The 27,182-nt window shown below is 45.4% G+C and overlaps 1 protein-coding gene across 2 annotated transcripts in view; it reads right to left on the reverse strand.

The window, feature by feature from the left end:
• LOC110532940 (sushi, von Willebrand factor type A, EGF and pentraxin domain-containing protein 1) overlaps positions 1–27,182 on the reverse strand; it is a 156,232-nt gene that overhangs the window by 51,519 nt on the left and 77,531 nt on the right. For both annotated transcript variants that reach the window (XM_036987454.1, XM_036987453.1), the window contains exons 8-19: positions 24,570–24,688; positions 24,177–24,306; positions 20,727–20,834; positions 10,971–11,102; positions 9,602–9,793; positions 8,087–8,208; positions 7,285–7,390; positions 5,930–6,139; positions 5,230–5,466; positions 4,573–4,734; positions 2,828–2,989; positions 2,231–2,392 (exon numbers count right to left, since the gene is read on the reverse strand). In XM_036987454.1, coding sequence (XP_036843349.1) covers positions 2,231–2,392; positions 2,828–2,989; positions 4,573–4,734; positions 5,230–5,466; positions 5,930–6,139; positions 7,285–7,390; positions 8,087–8,208; positions 9,602–9,793; positions 10,971–11,102; positions 20,727–20,834; positions 24,177–24,306; positions 24,570–24,688 — 1,842 coding nt within the window. The remainder of the gene's footprint in view (positions 1–2,230; positions 2,393–2,827; positions 2,990–4,572; positions 4,735–5,229; positions 5,467–5,929; positions 6,140–7,284; positions 7,391–8,086; positions 8,209–9,601; positions 9,794–10,970; positions 11,103–20,726; positions 20,835–24,176; positions 24,307–24,569; positions 24,689–27,182) is intronic.

Raw genomic sequence — 27,182 nt, forward strand, 5'->3', positions numbered from 1 at the left:
GTAGTCACATGTCTAAGACATTTCCATTCCCCAGTAGTCACATGTCTAAGACATTTCCATTCTCCAGTAGTCACATGTCTAAGACATTTCCATTCCCCAGTAGTCACATGTCTAAGACATTTCCATTCCCCAGTAGTCACATGTCTAATACATTTCCATTCTCCAGTAGTCACATGTCTAAGACATTTCCATTCTCCAGTAGTCACATGTCTAAGACATTTCCATTCTCCAGTAGTCACATGTCTAAGACATTTCCATTCCCCAGTAGTCACATGTCTAAGACATTTCCATTCCCCAGTAGTCACATGTCTAATACATTTCCATTCTCCAGTAGTCACATGTCTAAGACATTTCCATTCTCCAGTAGTCACATGTCTAAGACATTTCCATTCTCCAGTAGTCACATGTCTAAGACATTTCCATTCCCCAGTAGTCACATGTCTAAGACATTTCCATTCTCCAGTAGTCACATGTCTAATACATTTCCATTCTCCAGTAGTCACATGTCTAAGACATTTCCATTCCCCAGTAGTCACATGTCTAAGACATTTCCATTCCCCAGTAGTCACATGTCTAAGACATTTCCATTCTCCAGTAGTCACATGTCTAATACATTTCCATTCTCCAGTAGTCACATGTCTAAGACATTTCCATTCCCCAGTAGTCACATGTCTAAGACATTTCCATTCTCCAGTAGTCACATGTCTAAGACATTTCCATTCCCCAGTAGTCACATGTCTAAGACATTTCCATTCCCCAGTAGTCACATGTCTAATACATTTCCATTCTCCAGTAGTCACATGTCTAAGACATTTCCATTCTCCAGTAGTCACATGTCTAAGACATTTCCATTCTCCAGTAGTCACATGTCTAAGACATTTCCATTCTCCAGTAGTCACATGTCTAAGACATTTCCATTCCCCAGTAGTCACATGTCTAAGACATTTCCATTCTCCAGTAGTCACATGTCTAATACATTTCCATTCTCCAGTAGTCACATGTCTAAGACATTTCCATTCCCCAGTAGTCACATGTCTAAGACATTTCCATTCTCCAGTAGTCACATGTCTAAGACATTTCCATTCCCCAGTAGTCACATGTCTAAGACATTTCCATTCCCCAGTAGTCACATGTCTAATACATTTCCATTCTCCAGTAGTCACATGTCTAAGACATTTCCATTCTCCAGTAGTCACATGTCTAAGACATTTCCATTCTCCAGTAGTCACATGTCTAATACATTTCCATTCTCCAGTAGTCACATGTCTAAGACATTTCCATTCCCCAGTAGTCACATGTCTAAGACATTTCCATTCTCCAGTAGTCACATGTCTAATACATTTCCATTCTCCAGTAGTCACATGTCTAAGACATTTCCATTCTCCAGTAGTCACATGTCTAAGACATTTCCATTCTCCAGTAGTCACATGTCTAAGACATTTCCATTCTCCAGTAGTCACATGTCTAAGACATTTCCATTCTCCAGTAGTCACATGTCTAATACATTTCCATTCTCCAGTAGTCACATGTCTAAGACATTTCCATTCTCCAGTAGTCACATGTCTAAGACATTTCCATTCTCCAGTAGTCACATGTCTAAGACATTTCCATTCTCCAGTAGTCACATGTCTAAGACATTTCCATTCTCCAGTAGTCACATGTCTAAGACATTTCCATTCTTTCCTGAGCATATATCAAAATCCCTTTTCCATTCAGTGGCCAAGTCTCAAACAATGTTGTCTGTCTACGGTCTCAAATAATGCCCTGTTGCCAGTCTAGTGTCATTTTGACCAGAGCCGTGTGTCAGTCGTCCTATGAGGAATAGGATGGCATTACAGATGCAGACTCAGGTCAAAGGTTGGGCACTATAGGGGAAAAGGGTGTCATGAATACACTATAATTTAGTTCAAACTTGATTTTCACCAGAGGAACATTTGGTTGCATATATACTGTATGAGCAATAAGGAATATGGTGTAATTAAGTAAATAAATTCAGCCAGTGTAGTGTAACAGTAGGGTGTGATGTGAAACTCAGCCAGTGTAGTGTAACAGTAGGGTGTGATGTGAAACTCAGCCAGTGTAGTGTAACAGTAGGGTGTGATGTGAAACTCAGCCAGTGTAGTGTAACAGTAGGGTGTGATGTGAAACTCAGCCAGTGTAGTGTAACAGTAGGGTGTGATGTGAAACTCAGCCAGTGTAGTGTAACAGTAGGGTGTGATGTGAAACTCACTGGAGCAGTGTTGTATGGCAGTGGCCCCGGTGACTGTGGTGGTGCCGTAGAAAGGGCAGGCAAGGCAGTAGGAGCGGCCGTGGTCGGGTTGGTAGTAGTCTCTGGGGCAGGGGTAGCAGGGGACCAACCCTGTTCGAGAGAAATGACCTGCCAAACAAGGAACTGGAGGGGAAGGGGAGAGGGGAGACAGTTAGTCAGTGTCACACATGAAAGTAAGCTCAGTAATCATATTTTTATGCATAGTAAGTGAGTTCAGTCATAATACTAATTGAGTTCAGTCACAGTGTCATGTCTGTGATTTCCCCTCCCCTCTTTTATTTTATTTAACTAGGCAAGTCAATTAAGAACAAATTCTTATTTACAATGACGGCCTACCCCGGCCAAACCTACCCCGGCCAGACGCTGGGGCAATTGTGCGCCGCCCTATGGGCCTCCCAATCACGGCCGGACGTGTTTCAGCCTGGATTCGAACCAGGGACTGTAGTGACGCCTCTTACACTGAGATGCAGTGCCTTAGACCGCTGCCTCTTCACAGGGTCAGTGGTGTGTTCAGAGTCTGAGTACTGTATAGTTTCTGTCTCTCTCTCTCTAACTCACCTCCACACTCAGACATCTCCCTTGCCCCGCTGGTGACGGTGGAGGTCTCATCCGGACAGACCAGACACTCTCTGGACCCAAACCCAGGCTGGTAGTGCCCCAGTGGGCACGACTCACACGTCTCCAGCCCGTTCACAGAGTAACCTCCAGGCCTGCACTGCTCTGAAAACACACAGAAACACATACACTATAAACATATCACAGTAAAGAGGTCATTGAGTTTTTGCCTTCAGGATATTGTAGAAATGGTGCCACCTGCTCATGATGAATAGAGTTGATGATATAGTATTTTAGGACCCAACATTTTTTCTGGTCAGTTCTGACAAGGTACTGAGACCCAGTGTTTTTTTCCAAGTCAGATCACTTGGTCAGGAAAAACTCCAGGCCTATGTACAGTATAACCAATGCATGAGGACCTTGTACATGTCTTTTACCTCTGGAGGGTTACAGCATTTACCTCTGGACGGTTACAGTGTTTTACCTCTGGAGGGTTACAGCATTTACCTCTGGAGGGTTACAGTGTTTTACCTCTGGAGGGTTACAGTGTTTTACCTCTGGAGGGTTACAGTGTTTTACCTCTGGAGGGTTACAGTGTTTTACCTCTGGAGGGTTACAGTGTTTTACCTCTGGAGGGTTACAGTGTTTTACCTCTGGACGGTTACAGTGTTTTACCTCTGGAGGGTTACAGCATTTACCTCTGGAGGGTTACAGTGTTTTACCTCTGGAGGGTTACAGCATTTACCTCTGGACGGTTACAGTGTTTTACCTCTGGAGGGTTACAGTGTTTTACCTCTGGAGGGTTACAGTGTTTTACCTCAGGAGGGTTGCAGTGTTTTACCTCAGGAGGGTTACAGTGTTTTACCTCTGCAGGGTTACAGCATTTACCTCTGGAAGGTTACAGTGCTTTACCTCTGGAGGGTTACAGTGTTTTACCTCTGGAGGGTTACAGTGTTTTACCTCCGGAGGGTTACATTGTTTTACCTCCAGAGGGTTCGTTTGTTTTACCTCCGGAGGGTTAAAATGTTTTACCCCTGGAGGGTTACAGTGTTTTACCTCTGGAGGATTACAGTGTTATACCTCTGGAGGGTTCAAATGTTTTACTTCTGGAGGGTTACAGTGTTTCTCTTCTGGAGGGTTACATTTTTTTTACCTCCGGAGGGTTAAAATGTTTTACCCCTGGAGGGTTACAGTGTTTTACCTCCAGAGGGTTCGTTTGTTTTACCTCCGGAGGGTTAAAATGTTTTACCCCTGGAGGGTTACAGTGTTTTACCTCTGGAGGATTACAGTGTTATACCTCTGGAGGGTTCAAATGTTTTACTTCTGGAGGGTTACAGTGTTTCTCTTCTGGAGGGTTACATTTTTTTTACCTCCGGAGGGTTAAAATGTTTTACCCCTGGAGGGTTACAGTGTTTTATCTCTGGAGGATTCAAGTGTTTTACCTCTGGAGGGTTACAGCATATACCTCTGGAGGGTAACAGCATTTACCTCTGGAGGGTAACAGTGTTTTACCTCTGGAGGGTTACAGTGTTTTACCTCTGGAGGATTACAGTGTTTTATTTCTTGATGGTTACAGCATTTACCTTTGGAGGGTAACAGCATTTACCTATGGAGGGTAACATCATTTACCTCTGGAGGGTTACAGCATTTACCTCTGGAGGGTTACAGTGTTTTACCTCTGGAGGGTTACAGTGTTTTACCTCTGGAGGGTTACAGTGTTTTACCTCTGCAGGGTTACAGTGCTTTACCTTTGCACTGGTCCTGGCTGCGTGCGTGGAGGTAGGCTGTGGAGGATCCATCAGGACAGGTCTTACACTCCATCTGACCCTCCTGTTCCTGGAAGGACCCCAGCCAGCAGCTCTCACACTCTGCATACTCCAGGGAGTAGTAGGTTCCCACTGGACACTGGACTGGAACACACAGAATACATAACCACATATAATCAGCTACATTACCACACATAACCGTACATGTTTACACATTGGCACACATAGCCAGACATATTTACACATTGCCACACATAGCCAGACATATTTACACATTACCACACACAGCCAGACATATTTACACATTACCACACATAGCCAGACATATTTACACATTACCACACATAGCCAGACATATTTACATATTTCCACACATAGCCAGACATATTTACACATTACCACACATAGCCAGACATATTTACACATTACCACACATAACTAGAGAGTAGTAGATCCCCACCTGGACACTGGACTGAGGCACACAGCAACCCATATGGACACTCATCCGTTAATTAATTCATCCATCCATCCATCAATCCATTAATTCATTCATTAATACTCTATGTGGACACTGTGAACCTGGAGACCATGCTAAATATATATACTGTTACTGTGTGTATCTTATGGCCCACTACTCACCACACATCCTCCCCTTCAGTACAGACCCAGGTCGGCAAAACAGAGAGGCCCTCTTGCTCTCCAGGGACTTGGGGTCAGCCACCACAATCATCTCCGAAGACACGTGATATGACGACAGAGGCTGCTTGGCCAGCGTCCGCTTCAGCCGATTGGTCAGCTGCTCCAGGGTCCGCAACAGGCGCTTCTGATTGGCTACCTCCACCGAGTCATTCCTGGACGAGGGCAACGGGATGCTTGCTGGGAGAATGGGCACAGCTCAAAGGACGGGACTCGAACGACAACAACAACAACTAACACTCAATTCTAAATTCGTCCCGACTCCCCTCTAGGCCAGGGCTATTCAATGGCTATGCAATTCCGACCCTCTAAGGCCAAATTATCTGGTAGTTAAATAATCAATTAACGTAGTTGATTGGCCAAAGACTTCACTCCCAGACTCCCATAATGAATATAATTGTCAATCAATCAATCGTCTACCCTGGTCTGAAACAACTTTATTTGATGCCAAGTGCTTCCCAATGGGCAGAAAAGTGTAAGTCCATCAGGCATTATGTGAGCACATCCAAAGAAACTTGCCAGGTGCTCGTTTGATGGAACAGATTAAAATAAACAAAATATACCGGCATACTGTCATATGCTCAGTAACATGAACATGAGTGTGTTCACACGGGTATGATGACAGTCCCTCCACCATAGCTACCTGTGATGTTGAAGAAGATCTGTATCTTTTGGTCTCTGGTGGGGCCGGCGATCTTACGGTGCCTCTTGGCGCGGTAATGGGAGGTTCCCGTCCTGCCGGTACCGTCCTGTTGCATAGGAGTTCTCTGGCTGTCCGTGGCAAAGCCTGTATCGAAGTAGGCATAGTCCTGACCACTCTGGGGTCCCCAGTTACTGCCCCATCCTCCTGGACCTGGGAGACGGGAGGCAGAGGGGAGACAGAGGGGAGGCAGAGGGGAGACAGAGGGGAGACAGAGGGGAAGCAGAGGGGAGAAAGAGGGGAGGCAGAGGGGAGAAAGAGGGGAGGCAGAGGGGAGACAGAGGGGAGGCAGAGGGGAGACAGAGGGGAGACAGAGGGGAGACAGAGGGGAAGCAGAGGGGAGAAAGAGGGGAGGCAGAGGGGAGACAGAGGGGAGAGAGGGGAGGCAGAGGGGCGGTAGAGGGGAGACAGAGGGGAGGCAGAGGGGAGACAGAGGGGAGACAGAGGGGAGACAGAGGGGAAGCAGAGGGGAAGCAGAGGGGAGAAAGAGGGGAGAAAGAGGGGAGGCAGAGGGGAGACAGAGGGGAGGCAGAGGGGAGACAGAGGGGAGACAGAGGGGAGACAGAGGGGAGGCAGGTGGGAGGCAAAGGGGAGACAGAGGGGAGACAGAGGGGAGGCAGGTGGGAGGCAAAGGGGAGACAGAGGGGAGACAGAGGGGAGGCAGAGGGGAGACAGAGGGGAGACAGAGGGGAGGCAGAGGGGAGACAGAGGAGAGACAGAGGGGAGGCAGAGGGGAGGCAAAGGGGAGACAGAGGGGAGACGGAGGGGAGACAGAGGGGAGGCAGGTGGGAGGCAAAGGGGAGACAGAGGGGAGACAGAGGGGAGGCAGAGGGGAGGCAGAGGGGAGACAGAGGGGAGACAGAGGGGAGGCAGAGGGGAGACAGGGGAGAGACAGAGGGGAGGCAGAGGGGAGGCAAAGGGGAGACAGAGGGGAGACGGAGGGGAGACAGAGGGGAGGCAGAGGGGAGGCAGAGGGGAAACAGAGGGGAGGCAAAGGGGAGACAGAGGGGAAGAAGAGGGGAGGGGGAGGGCAAGGGGGGTTGGGAGAGTGGAGAGAGAGGGAGAGAGGGGAAGGGGTGAAGGAAGGGGGGGGGGGGTGGGTTATAGGGCAAATACATTCATGTCGAGGCTCAACTGCTTGTACAGTACAATCTTATAGTTGGGGCAAGGAGTTTTTATAGGCAACATGACCTGTCCAGGAATGAAAAATCTGGGCCATTCGTACAACCTATAACAAGGTCACATGATCACATGGTCAGGGAAAACTCCTGGCCCAATAGTAACTGAAAAGGTCTTACCGATGGCAAATCCATTCTCATAGTCATAGTTGTACTCCAGACAGTGGCCCTGTGACATCACATCTAACTTGCAGGCAACATCATCATTACTGCAGATGGTCGGGAGCTATGGATACAAATGAGAGAGAAAGGAAACATATTGTGTGTGTGTGGTGTGTGGTGTGTGTGTGTGTGTCTGTGTGTGTGTGTGTGTGTGTGTGTGTGTGTGTGGTGTGTGTGTGTGTGTGGTGTGTGGTGTGTGTGTGTGTGTGTGTGTGTGTGTGTGTGGTGTGTGTGTGTGTGTGTGTGTGTGTGTGTGTGTGTGTGTGTGTGTGTGTGTGTGTGTGTGTGTGTGTGTGCGTGGTGTGTGGTGTGTGTGGTGTGTGTGTGGTGTGTGTGTGTGTGTGTGTGTGTGTTTGTGTGTGTGTGTGTGTGTGGTGTGGTGTGTGGTGTGTGTGTGTGTGTGTGTGTGTGTGTGTGTGTGTGTGTGTGTGTGTGTGTGTGTCTGTGTGTGTGTGCGTGGTGTGTGGTGTGTGTGGTGTGTGTGTGTGTGTGTGGTGTGTGGTGTGTGGTGTGTGGTGTGTGTGGTGTGTGGTGTGTGTGTGTGTGTGTGTGTGTGTGTGTGTGTGTGTGTGTGTGTGCGTGGTGTGTGGTGTGTGTGGTGTGTGGTGTGTGTGTGTGTGTGGTGTGTGTGTGTGTGTGTGTGTGTGTGTGTGTGTGTGTGTGTGTGTGTGTGTGTGTGTGTGTGTGTGTGTGTGTGTGTGTGCGTGGTGTGTGGTGTGTGTGGTGTGTGGTGTGTGTGTGTGTACTCCTGTGTTCTCACCATGTCTCCTAGTTTAGTGCTGAACTCCCCGGTAAAGGACTTGACCAGATCCAGGTCATCACAGCGAGAGGCTTTGACCAGCATCTCAAAGGGCTTAATCCCATGGTTGGCAATACGGTTCACTGAGATAGAGGGACAGGACACACAGACATGCACACACATGATTTCATTTCAATAATGAATAGCATGCATGTACAGCTACTGTAACTGTAATATAAGAGGTGGCAAGAGAGGATGCGACTAAATACAAAGTGTTTTTTATCACTGGTACTATTTTCACAATCATGTGGTGAACTTTCAAAACTCTTTGTACAAAACTCCAAACTGGTAACTCTAGTAAACCAGCCAGTCTTACATTTAAAACCTTTTATTGTGCATTCCTTTTGTTTTACGACATCTTAACCCCAAATAAAAGTTTACTGTGAAATTTAATGAGTACGTTGGTTTAATCACCAAAACACAATATAATGACATCTTCCATATTAAGTCATTCTAACAACCAGTTAATCCAATAGCAAATTTAAGAGACATGATTCAAAATGGCCCTTTAATGTAGTTTGCAACAGTACTGTAAATTACAATACATGACACTGTTTTCACATTAGGCACGACCCATTCAAATTGATCAATTTATAGGTGTGATCATTGAAGACATCTTTCACAATGTGATCAAATGAAAGAAATGAAAGAAACGTAATGTTTAGCATCCACTAGTTTGCATTAAGTCTGTCTTAAGCAGTTGGCCATATGTTCTCATCGAAATCGCTGTAAATGTCCTCATTGGTCATACTTTAGCTTCTCATTGACATCACAGTAAATGTCCTCATTGGTCATACTTTAGCTTCTCATTGACATCACAGTAAATGTCCTCATTGGTCATACTTTAGCTTCTCATCGACATCGCAGTAAATGTCCTCATTGGTCATACTTGAGCTTCTCATTGACATCGCAGTAAATGTCCTCATTGGTCATACTTTAGCTTCTCATTGACATCACAGTAAATGTCCTCATTGGTCATACTTTAGCTTCTGATCGACATCACAGTAAATGTCCTCATTGTTCATGCACCTGGGGATCAACCTTTCGGCACGGCGAATCCAAGCCTGACATACTGTAGGTATGACATCGTTGCCTATCTCATCCATGGCCTGAAGTATGGTGATACGCTCATGGGGATGGCAATCATACATCTTAGAGTTCTGAAACAATGGGTTTTGTACTGAGTTGTGAAAATTGACCACATACTTGTGAAAATTGACCACGTACTTGTGAAAATTGACCACGTACTTGTGAAAATTGACCACATACTTGTGAAAATTGACCACATACTTGTGAAAATTGACCACATACTTGTGAAAATTGCTCCAAAGTGATGAAAAAAAAACAGCCAAAGAAAATGTACTGCAGGTGTCTGTCCCAAATGGCAGCCATACCCAAAGACCAGGGTTCAAAGTAGTGCACTATATAGTGAACAGGGTTCCATTTGGGATGCAGACTATGACTAAGGTCACTCACAGGAGCAGTCGGGTCTGTCGGGCGAGTGTGGCGGCTCCCACACTCCGTTGTTAGCACAGAAGTAGCTGTGGACGTCCTGCTGTGTGAAGCTGTATCCATCTTTACAGTACAGAGTACAGTTGACCCCGTCCTCCTCTTCTGAACAGGAGAACTCCCCATTCACTGGGACGAAGGGCTGTTCACATGTGGACCCTGGAATATAACAGAGACACGCAGAGCTTCATCGGTAATGTAGTTATGGGGCTGGCTGAATTCTATTAAATAAAATACATATTGTATTTATTTTGTGTGCACCCAGTCTCTACATTGATAGGTAATGTAGTACAACATGGAGGAAGGAAAGTGGATGGCAAATGTGAAGTACAGCACCAAACAATTGATTTGAGATTTCATCCTATTCCAAAACAGTGAAGCTCTGCTTCAACCAAATAAAAACATATATTAAATATGACATAAATACATGAACATTAAAACAAATCCTGTAGTTGAATGAAGATCTAAGTGCTTGTGGTGTACAGGCCTACCTTGTAAAGCCACAACACAGCAAAGATAGAGATGTACAGAGTAAACTAGTCATCTCTAGAATACTCTGGTCATCTCTAGTAAACTCTGGTCATTTCTAGTATACTCTAGTATACTCTAGAATACATTGGTTGTCTCTAGTAAACTGGTTAACTCTAGTATACTCTAGTATACTCTAGAATATATTGGTCATCTCTAGTGAACTCTGGTCAAATCTAGTATTCAACGAGCAAATTCTAGTAAACTCTGGTCAACGCTAGTCTACTCTTGTCAGCTCTAGTCTACTCTGGTCAGCTCAAGTCTACTCTGGTCAGCTCTAGTCTACTCTGGTCAGCTCTAGTCTACTCTGGTCAACTCAAGTCTACTCTGGTCAGCTCTAGTCTACTCTGGTCAGCTCTAGTCTACTCTGGTCAGCTCTAGTCTACTCTGGTCAACTCTAGTCTACTCTGGTCAACTCTAGTTTACTCTGGTCAGCTCTAGTCTACTCTGGTCAGCTCTAGTCTACTCTGGTCAACTCTAGTCTACTCTGGTCAACTCTAGTCTACTCTGATCAGCTCTAGTCTACTCTGGTGAACTCAAGTCTACTCTGGTCAGCTCTAGTCTACTCTGGTCAGCTCTAGTCTACTCTGGTCAGCTCTAGTCTACTCTGGTCAACTCTAGTCTACTCTGGTCAGCTCTATTCTACTCTGGTCAGCTCTAGTCTACTCTGGTCAGCTCTAGTCTACTCTGGTCAACTCTGGTCAACTCTAGTCTACTCTGGTCAACTCTAGTCTACTCTGGTCAACTCTAGTCTACTCTGGTCATCTCTACTATGCTCTAGTAACTCTAGTAAACTCCTTCCTTTTACCTTGTACAGTGATGGTGAGGTGGCAGGTGCGGTTGTTGCCTGCCTGATCCGTAGCTGTGTAGCTCACCACCGTCTCTCCGACAGGGAATAGAGAGCCTGGTGTGTGTGTGGTGGACACACTCAGACGCCCACCTGAGAATGGTACAAAACACACAAAAACAATAACTAACAGTTATATATGATCTTGCAGACCATCTCTGGGACATTGAAGCAAAGACAAACTCTGTACCAACTATGTACTTTGGTTTTCTTATCCCTCGTTGGATCATGGGTTTAAATCCAGGGTTTAATCCTCGAAAGTCAAATGTCTTGTCATTGTCACTGCTGCTCCCGAGTGGCGCAGTGGTCTAAGGCACTGCATCTCAGTGCTAGAGGCGTCACTACAGACCTTGGTTCGATTCCAGGCTGTATCACAATCAGCCGTGATTGGGAGACCCATAGGGCGGTGCACAATAGGCCGTCATTGTAAATAAGAATTTGTTCTCAGCTGACATACTTAGTTGCATAAAGGTTAAATGAAAATAAAATACAAAATAAATCATGTTTAAAAGACACCTAGATAAACTACAGTATCATTAATAGCCCTGCAGAGAGCAGTGGTGTGTCAGTTACCATAGATGGGCAGAATGAGTCACTCTAGTCCTGGTTAACCACAACAGTTATACAAAGGCAGGGCATGTTGACACATGTTGGAACGGCTGGTCTCTCTCTCAGAGAATCACATGGCATCAGAATAAATAATATCATCATCATCTGGGCAGACTGGGGGTACTTGCTACCTGTCTGGATAAATTAATAGATGGAGGGATTGGTGAAGGGATGGATGGATGGATTAGAGAGAGAAAGAGAGAGAGAAAAAGAAAGATGCTGTCCTAGGCACAAAGAAACAAAGACACACAGACACATACACACACTGTCCCCAGGGGAAGCCTTGTACTACAGCAGTTTACTGATTCACCAAGTCAAGGGCTTGATGATTAGTAGACAAGTTGAATCATGTGTGCTAGCTCTGGAATAGATCAAATACATGGAACTGCTGGGGGCCACGAGGAGAGGATTGAGAACCACTGGTCTAACACAGACACAGCAGAGTAGAGTAGAACCACTGGTCTAACACAGACACAGTAGAGTAGAGTAGAACCACTGGTCTAGACACAGACACAGTAGAGTAGAGCAGAACCATTGGTCTAGACACGGACACAGTAGAGTAGAGCAGAACCACTGGTCTAGACACGGACACAGTAGAGTAGAGCAGAACCACTGGTCTAGACTCGGACACAGTAGAGTAGAGTAGAACCACTGGTCTAGACACAGACACAGAAGAGTAGAGCAGAACAACTGGTCTAGACACGGACACAGTAGAGTAGAGCAGAACCACTGTTCTAGACACAGACACAGTAGAGTAGAGGAGAACCACTGGTCTAACAGACACAGTAGAGTAGAGGTGAACCACTGGTCAAACAGACACAGTAGAGTAGTGGTGAACGACTGGTCTAGACACAGACACAGTAGTGTAGAGTAGAACCACTGGTCTAACAGACACAGTAGAGTAGAGTAGAACCACTGGTGTAGACACAGACACAGTAGAGTAGAGTAGAACCACTGGTCTAGATACAGACACAGTAGAGTAGAGTAGAACCACTGGTCTAGACACAGACACAGTAGAGTAGAGTAGAACCACTGGTGTAGACACAGACACAGTAGAGTAGAGGAGAACCACTGGTCTAACAGACACAGTAGAGTAGAGCAGAACCACTGGTCTAACAGACACAGTAGAGTAGAGGTGAACCACTGTTCTAACAGACACAGTAGAGTAGAGGAGAACCACTGGTCTAACAGACACAGTAGAGTAGAGCAGAACCACTGGTCTAACAGACACAGTAGAGTAGAGGTGAACCACTGGTCTAGACACAGACACAGTAGAGTAGAGGTGAACCACTGGTCTAGACACAGACACAGTAGAGTAGAGTAGAAAATACTGGTCTAGACACAGACACAGTAGAGTAGAGGTGAACCACTGGTCTAACAGACACAGTAGAGTAGAGGTGAACCACTGGTCTAACAGACACAGTAGAGTAGAGGTGAACCACTGGTCTAACAGACACAGTAGAGTAGAGGTAAACCACTGGTCTAGACACAGACACAGTAGAGTAGAGGTGAACCACTGGTCTAACAGACACAGTAGAGTAGAGGTGAACCACTGGTCTAACAGACACAGTAGAGTAGAGGTGAACCACTGGTGTAGACACAGACACAGTAGAGTAGAGGAGAACCACTGGTCTAACAGACACAGTAGAGTAGAGGTGAACCACTGTTCTAGATACAGTAGAGTAGAGGTGAACCACTGGTGTAGACACAGACACAGTAGAGTAGAGTAGAACCACTGGTCTAGATACAGACACAGTAGAGTAGAGTAGAACCACTGGTGTAGACACAGACACAGTAGAGTAGAGTAGAACCACTGGTCTAGATACAGACACAGTAGAGTAGAGTAGAACCACTGGTCTAGACACAGACACAGTAGAGTAGAGTAGAACCACTGGTGTAGACACAGACACAGTAGAGTAGAGGAGAACCACTGGTCTAGCAGACACAGTAGAGTAGAGCAGAACCACTGGTCTAACAGACACAGTAGAGTAGAGGTGAACCACTGGTCTAACAGACACAGTAGAGTAGAGGAGAACCACTGGTCTAACAGACACAGTAGAGTAGAGCAGAACCACTGGTCTAACAGACACAGTAGAGTAGAGGTGAACCACTGGTCTAGACACATACACAGTAGAGTAGAGGTGAACCACTGGTCTAGACACAGACACAGTAGAGTAGAGTAGAAAATACTGGTCTAGACACAGACACAGTAGAGTAGAGGTGAACCACTGGTCTAACAGACACAGTAGAGTAGAGGTGAACCACTGGTCTAACAGACACAGTAGAGTAGAGGTTTAACCACTGGTCTAACAGACACAGTAGAGTAGAGGTGAACCACTGGTCTAGACACAGACACAGTAGAGTAGAGGTGAACCACTGGTCTAGAAACAGACACAGTAGAGTAGAGTAGAACAACTGGTCTAGACACAGACACAGTAGAGTAGTGGAGAACCACTGGTCTAGACACAGACACAGTAGAGTAGAGTAGAACCACTGGTCTAACAGACGCAGTAGAGTAGAGGAGAACCACTGTTCTAGATACAGGCACAGTAGAGTAGAGGAGAACCACTGTTCTAGATACAGGCACAGTAGAGTAGAGGAGAACCACTGTTCTAGATACAGGCACAGTAGAGTAGAGGAGAACCACTGTTCTAGATACAGGCACAGTAGAGTAGAGGAGAACCACTGGTCTAGATACAGACACAGTACAGTAGAGGAGAACCACTGGTCTAGATACAGACACAGTAGAGTAGAGGAGAACCACTGGTCTAGACACAGACACAGTAGAGTAGAGGTGAACCACTGGTCTAGACACAGTAGAGTAGAGTAGAACCACTGGTCTAACAGACACAGTAGAGTAGAGTAGAACCACTGGTCTAGACACAGACACAGTAGAGTAGAGTAGAACGACTGGTCTAGACACAGACACAGTAGAGTAGAGTAGAACCACTGGTGTAGACACAGACACAGTAGAGTAGAGGAGAACCACTGGTCTAGACACAGACACAGTAGAGTAGAGTAGAACCACTGGTGTAGACACAGACACAGTAGAGTAGAGGAGAACCACTGGTCTAACAGACACAGTAGAGTAGAGCAGAACCACTGGTCTAGACACGGACACAGTAGAGTAGAGCAGAACCACTGGTCTAGACTCGGACACAGTAGAGTAGAGTAGAACCACTGGTCTAGACACAGACACAGAAGAGTAGAGCAGAACAACTGGTCTAGACACGGACACAGTAGAGTAGAGCAAAACCACTGTTCTAGACACAGACACAGTAGAGTAGAGGAGAACCACTGGTCTAACAGACACAGTAGAGTAGAGGTGAACCACTGGTCAAACAGACACAGTAGAGTAGTGGTGAACGACTGGTCTAGACACAGACACAGTAGTGTAGAGTAGAACCACTGGTCTAACAGACACAGTAGAGTAGAGTAGAACCACTGGTGTAGACACAGACACAGTAGAGTAGAGTAGAACCACTGGTCTAGATACAGACACAGTAGAGTAGAGTAGAACCACTGGTGTAGACACAGACACAGTAGAGTAGAGGAGAACCACTGGTCTAACAGACACAGTAGAGTAGAGCAGAACCACTGGTCTAACAGACACAGTAGAGTAGAGGTGAACCACTGTTCTAACAGACACAGTAGAGTAGAGGAGAACCACTGGTCTAACAGACACAGTAGAGTAGAGCAGAACCACTGGTCTAACAGACACAGTAGAGTAGAGGTGAACCACTGGTCTAGACACAGACACAGTAGAGTAGAGGTGAACCACTGGTCTAGACACAGACACAGTAGAGTAGAGTAGAAAATACTGGTCTAGACACAGACACAGTAGAGTAGAGGTGAACCACTGGTCTAACAGACACAGTAGAGTAGAGGTGAACCACTGGTCTAACAGACACAGTAGAGTAGAGGTGAACCACTGGTCTAACAGACACAGTAGAGTAGAGGTGAACCACTGGTCTAGACACAGACACAGTAGAGTAGAGGTGAACCACTGGTCTAACAGACACAGTAGAGTAGAGGTGAACCACTGGTCTAACAGACACAGTAGAGTAGAGGTGAACCACTGGTGTAGACACAGACACAGTAGAGTAGAGGAGAACCACTGGTCTAACAGACACAGTAGAGTAGAGGTGAACCACTGTTCTAGATACAGTAGAGTAGAGGTGAACCACTGGTGTAGACACAGACACAGTAGAGTAGAGTAGAACCACTGGTCTAGATACAGACACAGTAGAGTAGAGTAGAACCACTGGTGTAGACACAGACACAGTAGAGTAGAGTAGAACCACTGGTCTAGATACAGACACAGTAGAGTAGAGTAGAACCACTGGTCTAGACACAGACACAGTAGAGTAGAGTAGAACCACTGGTGTAGACACAGACACAGTAGAGTAGAGGAGAACCACTGGTCTAGCAGACACAGTAGAGTAGAGCAGAACCACTGGTCTAACAGACACAGTAGAGTAGAGGTGAACCACTGGTCTAACAGACACAGTAGAGTAGAGGAGAACCACTGGTCTAACAGACACAGTAGAGTAGAGCAGAACCACTGGTCTAACAGACACAGTAGAGTAGAGGTGAACCACTGGTCTAGACACATACACAGTAGAGTAGAGGTGAACCACTGGTCTAGACACAGACACAGTAGAGTAGAGTAGAAAATACTGGTCTAGACACAGACACAGTAGAGTAGAGGTGAACCACTGGTCTAACAGACACAGTAGAGTAGAGGTGAACCACTGGTCTAACAGACACAGTAGAGTAGAGGTTTAACCACTGGTCTAACAGACACAGTAGAGTAGAGGTGAACCACTGGTCTAGACACAGACACAGTAGAGTAGAGGTGAACCACTGGTCTAGACACAGACACAGTAGAGTAGAGTAGAACAACTGGTCTAGACACAGACACAGTAGAGTAGTGGAGAACCACTGGTCTAGACACAGACACAGTAGAGTAGAGTAGAACCACTGGTCTAACAGACGCAGTAGAGTAGAGGAGAACCACTGTTCTAGATACAGGCACAGTAGAGTAGAGGAGAACCACTGTTCTAGATACAGGCACAGTAGAGTAGAGGAGAACCACTGTTCTAGATACAGGCACAGTAGAGTAGAGGAGAACCACTGTTCTAGATACAGGCACAGTAGAGTAGAGGAGAACCACTGGTCTAGATACAGACACAGTACAGTAGAGGAGAACCACTGGTCTAGATACAGACACAGTAGAGTAGAGGAGAACCACTGGTCTAGACACAGACACAGTAGAGTAGAGGTGAACCACTGGTCTAGACACAGTAGAGTAGAGTAGAACCACTGGTCTAACAGACACAGTAGAGTAGAGTAGAACCACTGGTCTAGACACAGACACAGTAGAGTAGAGTAGAACGACTGGTCTAGACACAGACACAGTAGAGTAGAGTAGAACCACTGGTGTAGACACAGACACAGTAGAGTAGAGCAGAACCACTGGTCTAGACACAGACACAGTAGAGTAGAGTAGAACCACTGGTGTAGACACAGACACAGTAGAGTAGAGGAGAACCACTGGTCTAACAGACGCAGTAGAGTAGAGCAGAACCACTGGTCTAACAGACACAGTAGAGTAGAGCAGAACCACTGGTCTAACAGACACAGTAGAGTAGAGGTGAACCACTGGTCTAGACACAGACACAGTAGAGTAGAGGAGAACCACTGGTCTAACAGACACAGTAGAGTAGAGGTGAACCACTGGTCTAACAGACACAGTAGAGTAGAGTAGAACCACTGGTCTAACAGACACAGTAGAGTAGAGTAGAACCACTGGTCTAGATACAGTAGAGTAGAGTAGAACCACTGGTCTAGATACAGACACAGTAGAGTAGAGGAGAACCACTGGTCTAACAGACACAGTAGAGTAGAGGAGAACCACTGGTCTAGACACAGACACAGTAGAGTAGAGGTGAACCACTGGTGTAGACACAGACACAGTAGAGTAGAGTAGAACCACTGGTCTAGATACAGGCACAGTAGAGTAGAGGTGAACCACTGGTCTAGACACAGACACAGTAGAGTAGAGGTGAACCACTGGTCTAGACACAGACACAGTAGAGTAGAGTAGAACCACTGGTCTAGACACAGACACAGTAGAGTAGAGGTGAACCACTGGTCTAACAGACACAGTAGAGTAGAGTAGAACCACTGGTCTAGACACAGTAGAGTAGAGGTGAACCACTGGTCTAGACACAGACACAGTAGAGTAGAGGTGAACACTGGTCTAGACACAGACACAGTAGAGTAGAGGTGAACCACTGGTCTAGACACAGTAGAGTAGAGGTGAACCACTGGTCTAGACACAGACACAGTAGAGTAGAGGTGAACACTGGTCTAGACACAGACACAGTAGAGTAGAGGTGAACCACTGTTCTAGACACAGTAGAGTAGAGGGGAACCGCTGGTCTAACAGACGCAGTAGAGTAGAGCAGAACCACTGGTCTAAATACAGACACAGTAGAGTAGAGGAGAACCACTGGTCTAGACACAGACACAGTAGAGTAGTGGAGAACCACTGGTCTAGACACAGACACAGTAGAGTAGAGTAGAACCACTGGTCTAACAGACGCAGTAGAGTAGAGGAGAACCACTGGTCTAAATACAGACACCGTAGAGTAGAGGAGAACCACTGGTCTAGACACAGACACAGTAGAGTAGAGGAGAACCACTGGTCTAGACACAGACACAGTAGAGTAGAGGAGAACCACTGGTCTAAACACAGACACAGTAGAGTAGAGGAGAACCACTGGTCTAGACACAGACACAGTAGAGTAGAGGAGAACCACTGGTCTAAACACAGACACAGTAGAGTAGAGTAGAACCACTGGTCTAACAGACGCAGTAGAGTAGAGGAGAACCACTGTTCTAGATACAGGCACAGTAGAGTAGAGGAGAACCACTGTTCTAGATACAGGCACAGTAGAGTAGAGGAGAACCACTGTTCTAGATACAGGCACAGTAGAGTAGAGGAGAACCACTGGTCTAGATACAGACACAGTAGAGTAGAGGAGAACCACTGGTCTAGATACAGACACAGTAGAGTAGAGGAGAACCACAGGTCTAGACACAGACACAGTAGAGTAGAGGTGAACCACTGGTCTAGACACAGACACAGTAGAGTAGAGGTGAACCACTGGTCTAGACACAGACACAGTAGAGTAGAGGTGAACCACTGGTCTAGACACAGACACAGTAGAGTAGAGTAGAACCACTGGTCTAGATACAGACACAGTAGAGTAGAGGAGAACCACTGGTCTAGATACAGACACAGTAGAGTAGAGTAGAACCACTGGTCTAGATACAGACACAGTAGAGTAGAGTAGAACCACTGGTCTAGATACAGACACAGTAGAGTAGAGTAGAACAACTGGTCTAGACACAGACACAGTAGAGTAGAGTAGAACCACTGGTCTAGACACAGACACAGTAGAGTAGAGCCGTTTTTACTTCATCCAGGCTGACATGTCTGGCTGAGTGGTGTCCTGGCCGTGTCTCCCCTGCCAGGCAATCAGTCTCCAACTAAATATAGCCCAGGCAGCACCAGGGACCAAGGCGTGTGTGTGTGTGTGTGTGTGTGTGTGTGTGTGTGTGTGTGTGTGTGTGTGTGTGTGTGTGTGTGTGTGTGTGTGTGTGTGTGTGTTTGTGTGTGTGTGTGTGCGTGTGTGTGTGGGAATCAGGGCGTGGGCTTGATGGAAAAACAAAGCATGCTGACGTTGGAGTAATGTCCGAGTGACGTCGTCTCGCCGCCTTGGTTAAAAACCACAACTTGGTTATTTCTGTTTGCTGTTGATGGCATATCATGTGTGGACCTTGGCAGGAAGGTAGTGTGTGTGTGTGTGTGTGTGTGTGTGTGTGTGTGTGTGCGTGTGTGTGTGTGCGTGTGTGTGTGTGTGTCTGTGTGTGTGTGTGTGTGTGTGTGTGTGTGTGTGTGTGTGTGTGTGTGTGTGTGTGTGTGTGTGTGTGTGTGTGTGTGTGCGTGCGTGCGTGCATGCGTGCGTGTGTGTGCATGAGCACAAATATTTAGTCTCTACTCTGTATATGCTTGTGCTTGAGTGCATGCATGTGTATCTGTCTGACTGAGTGTGTGTATCTGTCTGTCTGAATGTGTGTATCTGTATGTCTGAGTGTGTGTATCTGTCTGACTGTCTGAATGTGTGTATCTGTCTGACTGAGTGTGTGTATCTGTCTGACTGACTGTATATCTTTCTGACTGAGTGTGTGAGTTCCCAGCAGGCCAGCAATAGTGATGATGACAGGTTCGAGCCCTATAGAGGGTTATGGTGATGTTTCTGTCACCAGGGCTGCTGTTTGGGAATGTTCTGTCTGTTTGTCTGTTTGAGAGATTCAGTATTACCCTATGATGTGTGTGTGTGTGTGTGTGTGTGTGTGTGTGTGTGTGTGTGTGTGTGTGTGTGTGTGTGTGTGTGTGTGTGTGTGTGTGTGTGTGTGTGTGTGTGTGTGTGTGTGTGTGTGTCTCTGTGTGTGTGTGTGTGTGTGTGTGTGTGTGTGTGTGTGTGTGTGTGTGTGTGTGTGTGTGTGTGTGTGTGTGTGTGTGTGTGTGTGTGTGCTTGCGTTTAAGCAAGACCCTGTGTCTGCATACTGAGTGAGGTCATCCAACTCACTGAAACATAGCTGAGGTCTGATATCCTGTCTATACATTACTGTTCCTGACTCAGCTGTTTACTGACACATACACACACATAAACACTTCCTTACTGCATACTGAAACATAGCTGAGGTCTGATATCCTGTCTATACATTACTGTTCCTGACTCAGCTGTTTACTGACACACACACACACACACATATAAACACTTCATTTCTGCATACTGAAACATGAGCTCTGCAGTGTCTCTGTCAGCAAGTCTGTGGGTCAGCCAGCCAGAGAGGTCCAGTACTAACATCACCCTTTGACATGTGTATGTATGTATGTATGTATGTATGTATGTATGTATGTATGTATGTATGTGAGAGAGAGAGAGAGAGAGAGAGAGAGAGAGAGAGAGAGAGAGAGAGAGAGAGAGAGAGAGAGAGAGAGGAAGAGGTGCAGTCTGGGATACCACACACCTGAGTTGTCGGAAAACTGTGGCACCTCCCAGGAGACGGCCGCCTGCGTGTCTGTGGCCTGGAAAGTGGGCGGTGACCTGCACCTGTCAATCACAGGGGGCTCCGTATCTAGAAAGGAACACCATCGCTGTTGTTAGGGAGACGACAAAGCTTGACCATGACAACCAACAATCTCCAGCTGAATGTTAACTAATTGGACTAATTGGACTGATTTAGTGTTGAGCACTATTGGTATAGTAGGATTTATATCAGTATATTAGTATACAGGTAGTAGTATTCCTACAATCGGATAACAATATAGTGTAACCCTTTGGTAAAGTAGGATATGTTATGTTCTTCATTTTAGTGGTATGTGTTAAGCATGTGTGTCTAATGAAAAGCCACTGTGTTCCTTCATTATAGCATATGGAAATATTCGGGGCTACAATAGTGCTTTCCCCCTTGGTTTCTGAGAGTATTACGTGCGTGACACTGAACACCCTTCTTTTCCACACTTTGCACACTTGAGTTTGCCACCTGTGACTACTGTGTAGACTCGTTATTTAGCTTTTATCCAAAGGGACTACTGCATGTGGCAGTCCACGCAGGATCCAAACCCACAACTCTGGAGTTCTTAGCACCGCGCTCCCACTAACCGAGTCATTGGAAATAGGAACTGCCAGAAGTATTTCCTGATAACGGAACCTGACCAGGAGAAACTCTGGGCGCTACTTAAAAGATACAGTATGACTAGAGCCTGAAGGCTATAACTGGGCCTGGAGTTTTTCACGGTCAGGTCATGAGGTCAGGAAAACTTAGTGTCCTGATCTTAATCACACGTTTCACATTGGTATTGCTGTGATGTGCTGTGATGTGCTTGTGATGTTGGTTGTGATATGGTTACAATAAGGTGGTGTTATGGTTACGATGTGGTGGTGAAATGTGATTTGTGGATGTGATACGTGGTTGTGATATGTGGTTGTGATGGTTGGTTGTGATACGTGGTTGTGATACGTGGTTGCGATATGTGGTTGTGATATGGGGTTGTGATATATGGTTGTGATATGTGGTTGTGTTCTGATGGTTGGTTGTGATATGTGGTTGCGATACGTGGTTGTGATATGTGGTTGTGATCTGATGGTTGTGATATATGGTTGTGATATATGGTTGTGATATGTGGTTGTGATATGTGGTTGTGATATGCGGTTGTGATATATAGTTGTGATATGTGGTTGCGATACGTGGTTGTGATATGTGGTTGTGATCTGATGGTTGTGATATGTGGTTGCAATACGTGGTTGTGATATGTGGTTGTGATATGTGATTGTGATATATGGTTGTGATATGTGGTTGTGATATGGTTGTGATATGTGGTTGTGATATGTGGTTGTGATATATGGTTGTGATATGTGGTTGTGATATGCGGTTGTGATATATGGTTGTGATCTGATGGTTGTGATATATGGTTGTGATATGTGGTTGTGATATGGTTGTGATATGTGGTTGTGATATGCGGTTGTGATATATAGTTGTGATATGTGGTTGTGATATGGTTGTGATATGTGGTTGTGATATGCGGTTGTGATATATAGTTGTGATATATGGTTGTGATATATGGTTGTGATATATGGTTGTGATCTGATGGTTGTGATCTGATGGTTGGTTGTGATATACGCTTGTGATATATGCTGATATGTGGTTGTGTTCTGATGGATGGTTGTGATGTGGTTGTGATACGTGGTTGTGATATGTGGTTGTGATCTGATGGTTGTGATATGTGGTTGCAATACGTGGTTGTGATATGTGGTTGTGATATATGGTTGTGATATGTGGTTGTGATATATGGTTGTGATATATGGTTGTGATCTGATGGTTGTGATCTGATAGTTGGTTGTGATATACGCTTGTGATATATGCTGATATGTGGTTGTGTTCTGATGGATGGTTGTGATGTGGTTGTGATATGTGGTTGCAATACGTGGTTGTGATATGTGGTTGTGATATGTGGTTGTGATATGTGGTTGTGATATGTGGTTGTGATATGTGGTTGCAATACGTGGTTGTGATATGTGGTTGTGATATGTGGTTGTGATATATGGTTGTGATCTGATGGTTGTGATATGTGGTTGTGATATGTGGTTGTGATATGTGGTTGTGATATGTGGTTGTGATATGTGGTTGCAATACGTGGTTGTGATATGTGGTTGTGATATGTGGTTGTGATATATGGTTGTGATCTGATGGTTGTGATATGTGGTTGTGATATGTGGTTGTGATATGTGGTTGTGATATGTGGTTGTGATATGCGGTTGTGATATATAGTTGTGATATGTGGTTGTGATATATGGTTGTGATATATGCTTGTGATCTAATGGTTGTGATATGTGGATGTGATATAGGGATGTGATCTAATGGTTGTGATATGTGGATGTGATATAGGGATGTGATATATAGTTGTGATATATGGTTGTGATCTGATGGTTGTAATATGTGGATGTGATATAGGGATGTGATATATATGGTTGTAATATGTGGATGTGATATAGGGATGTGATATATAGTTGTGATATATGGTTGTGATCTGATGGTTGTAATATGTGGATGTGATATAGGGATGTGATATATATGGTTGTAATATGTGGATGTGATATAGGGATGTGATATATAGTTGTGATATATGGTTGTGATCTGATGGTTGTAATATGTGGATGTGATATAGGGATGTGATATATATGGTTGTAATATGTGGATGTGATATAGGGATGTGATATATAGTTGTGATATATGGTTGTGATCTGATGGTTGTAATATGTGGATGTGATATAGGGATGTGATATATAGTTGTGATATGTGGAAGTAATCTGATGGTTGGTTGTGATGTGGTTGTGATATGTGGTTGTGATATATAGTTGTGATATATGGTTGTGATCTGATGGTTGTAATATGTGGATGTGATATAGGGATGTGATATATAGTTGTGATATATGGTTGTGATCTGATGGTTGTAATATGTGGATGTGATATAGGGATGTGATATATATGGTTGTAATATGTGGATGTGATATAGGGATGTGATATATAGTTGTGATATATGGTTGTGATCTGATGGTTGTAATATGTGGATGTGATATAGGGATGTGATATATATGGTTGTAATATGTGGATGTGATATAGGGATGTGATATATAGTTGTGATATATGGATGTGATCTGATGGTTGTAATATGTGGATGTGATATAGGGATGTGATATATAGTTGTGATATGTGGAAGTAATCTGATGGTTGGTTGTGATGTGGTTGTGATATGTGGTTGTGTTATATGGTTGTGATATATGGTTGCGATATATGGCTGTGATATATGGTTGTGATATGTGGTTGTGATCTGATGGTTGTCATATGTGGTTGTGGTATATGGTTGTGATGTGGTTGTGATATGTGGTTGGTTGTGATGTGGTTGCGACCTGACCTCACCTATGACAGTGACAGTGAAGGTGCAGTTAGCCTGGTTCCCAGCACGGTCTGTCGCTGTATAGATTATCTTCTCCTCTCCTATAGGGAACAGCTGGGGAGGGGTGTACACAGGCTTCACCTGGACCAGGACCTAGAGGGCAAATGTCACAGATGACTGTTAGGAGTATTATTCATCATCTCTCATTGATTCCTTCACAGGATTAGTCATGTAAAGGATTCTTCCTTCCTTGAGAGTTTTTCCCTTGTTCCTTGACACTACTGCTTGGTCTTGGTTGCTTGGGGCTTTAGGTTTGAGTTGATGTTCGGCACCTTTTTGCTCTTGGTTTGAGTTGATGTTCTGCACCTTGTCACTAACACTCTGGAGGGGAAAAGAGACAACTCTCCTCCACTCACCTCCTCCCCAGAGTTGTCAGTAGCAGTGGGCACCTTCCAGCTGATGTTGGCAGTGCCACACCGCTCGTCCGTCTCTGCCAACACGTCTCTGGGGCACTGGATCCACGGGCGCTCCGAATCTGGATGGAGAGAGTGAGAAAATAAACAACAGATAAACGACGGTCCTAAGAATCAGAGTGGATGGATAAAGATCCCCCAAAAACCTAACAAGCAGGATGTCGGGGTCAATCTGGTTTCAATTCCAGTCAGTTAAATTGGACACGATGGGACTTACTCATAGGAGTGCCAATCCTCAACTGACAGGAATTTAGACGGAATTAACTCCAACTCTGCTAAGAACAATAAACGGTAAAGAAGGATATGAACTGACGCAACAAACCCAGGAGGAGACTTGGGCTTCGTCCCAAATGGCATCCTATTCTCATTCATTTTGACCAGGGCCCATCGGGCTCTGTACAAAAGTAGTGCACTACATAGGGAGTAGGGTGCCCTTTGGGACGCATCCTTCTGTCACATGTCATCATGACACTGAGGGAGGGACTGTGATGTCACACCTAACCTCTGACCCCTCTCACACAACATGTTCTTAATTACAGAGTTAAAACACTCTGCCACGTTGACATCACCACCTCTTAGCCAATTGTGTGTCTGTCTCTATTATTGACATCACCTCATTGTCGATTACAGCTGTCGCTGTCTTTCTATACATCAATAACCTTAACCCTTCAGGATAGTGGTTCTGAACTGGTGGGTCGCAAATTTTGATTTATTTATTTTACATTTTTTGCGGGGGATGAAAAAAAAATACTCCAGTCTAAATTTAAACAACTAATACCAGGTAGAAAGTGTGTCGAAATTATAATGAACTTAGATTTTTTTTCAATTATTTATTCTTTAAAAAATATTTTTCAATCACAGTATTTTCAATATTTGTGGTCTTAAACAAAAGAGCTTGCCAACATTCTTCACCAAGTATATGAGAAATGTGGAATTATTGACAATGAAATGATGTGAATGTTGTTCCATTGTTTAATATAATTGCTACATTTACGGTCAATATAGCATTCAAAATAGTTTTCCAGGTTGCTTTTCGGCATAAAGAATCACAAATATTGAGTCTTGACTAAGACAACCTGGTCCATTTGGGTCCATAGCCAAAACCAGTTGAGAACCAGTGCTCTAGGCTATATGAGACTCCCTCTAAGCCTTGCTAAGCCAGGTAGGTCAATGTCAACAGAGAAGACTGCTTTACTGGTTTTTGTGTGAAAGTTCACAGCTGGAAAAGACCCATTTAGTGAGGTATCCCTCTTAAACACACAGCGTTCTGATCAGATCTGACAAGGTTTTCCCTTTATTGGGCTGGAAATATTTCCCTGTTAGTGTAATAGACTGGAACCAGGTCAGCTCTTTCTTTCTCATCCCTCACTCATTCTCTCTCTCTCTCTCTCTCTCTCTCTCTCCATCTCTCTATCTTTCTCTCCATCTCCGTCTCTCTCTCTCAATATCTCTCTCTCTCCCTCCCTCCCTCTCCATCTCTCTCTCCCCCTCCCTCTCCCTCCCTCCCTCCCTCCCTCCCTCCCTCCCTCCCTCCCTCTCCATATCTCCCTCTCTCTCTCTCTCTCTCCCTCCCTCTCCGTCTCTCTCTCTCTCCCTCCCTCACTCTCTCTCTCTCTCTCTGTTTTTCTGTCCATATAAAAAAAGAGAGGGATGATGAGTGCAGCTGTGTCAGTGAGAACAGAACCAGAGCAGATCCACCCTGGCCTCTATAACTCCACCCTGGCCTCTATAACTCCACCCTGGCCTCTATAACTCCACCATGGACTCTATAACTCCACCCTGGCCTCTATAACTCCACCCTGGCCTCTATAACTTCACTCTGGCCTCTGTAACTCCACCCTGGCCTCAATAACTCCACCCTGGCCTCTGTAACTCCACCCTGGCCTCTATAACTCCACCCTGGCCTCTGTAACTCCACCCTGGCCTGTATAACTCCACCCTGGCCTCTATAACTCCACCCTGGCCTCTGTAACTCCACCCTGGCCTCTATAACTCCAGCCTGGCCTCTGTAACTCCACCCTGGCCTCTATAACTCCACCCTGGCCTCTGTAACTCCACCCTGGCCTCTGTAACTCCACCCTGGCCTCTATAACTCCACCCTGGCCTCTATAACTCCACCCTGGCCTCTATAACTCCTATGGATGACTGATCCTCTAACCCTCATTATTTTCATCTCAACGGCGTCCCCATCCCTCTCTCCACTTGTTTCATCTCAACGGCGTCCCCTTCCCTCTCTCCACTCATTTCATCTCAGCGGCGTCCCCATCCCTCTCTCCACTCGTTTTATCTTTACGGCATCTTTTCCTCCCAACAGAACTCATTCTACAGCCACCTGTTTCACCTGTAAAGCATCTGGAGAAGCTGTATGCAATTACAGTGTTGTTCCCCCTGTCCTCAAACACAGCGATTGGTTCTGCTCTGCTCTGGTATGGTTTGTGTTAGGGACAGCTCTCAGCAGAAGGTTAGCGCCATTCACATGGAAAGAAATACACAGAAAGAGCAAAAGGGGTGCATGGAAAACTGTCTCGTGCATACACACATACACAGAGGCACACA

The sequence above is a fragment of the Oncorhynchus mykiss genome, chromosome 9 (genome assembly GCF_013265735.2).
Source record: "Oncorhynchus mykiss isolate Arlee chromosome 9, USDA_OmykA_1.1, whole genome shotgun sequence".
Taxonomy (NCBI): domain Eukaryota; kingdom Metazoa; phylum Chordata; class Actinopteri; order Salmoniformes; family Salmonidae; genus Oncorhynchus; species Oncorhynchus mykiss.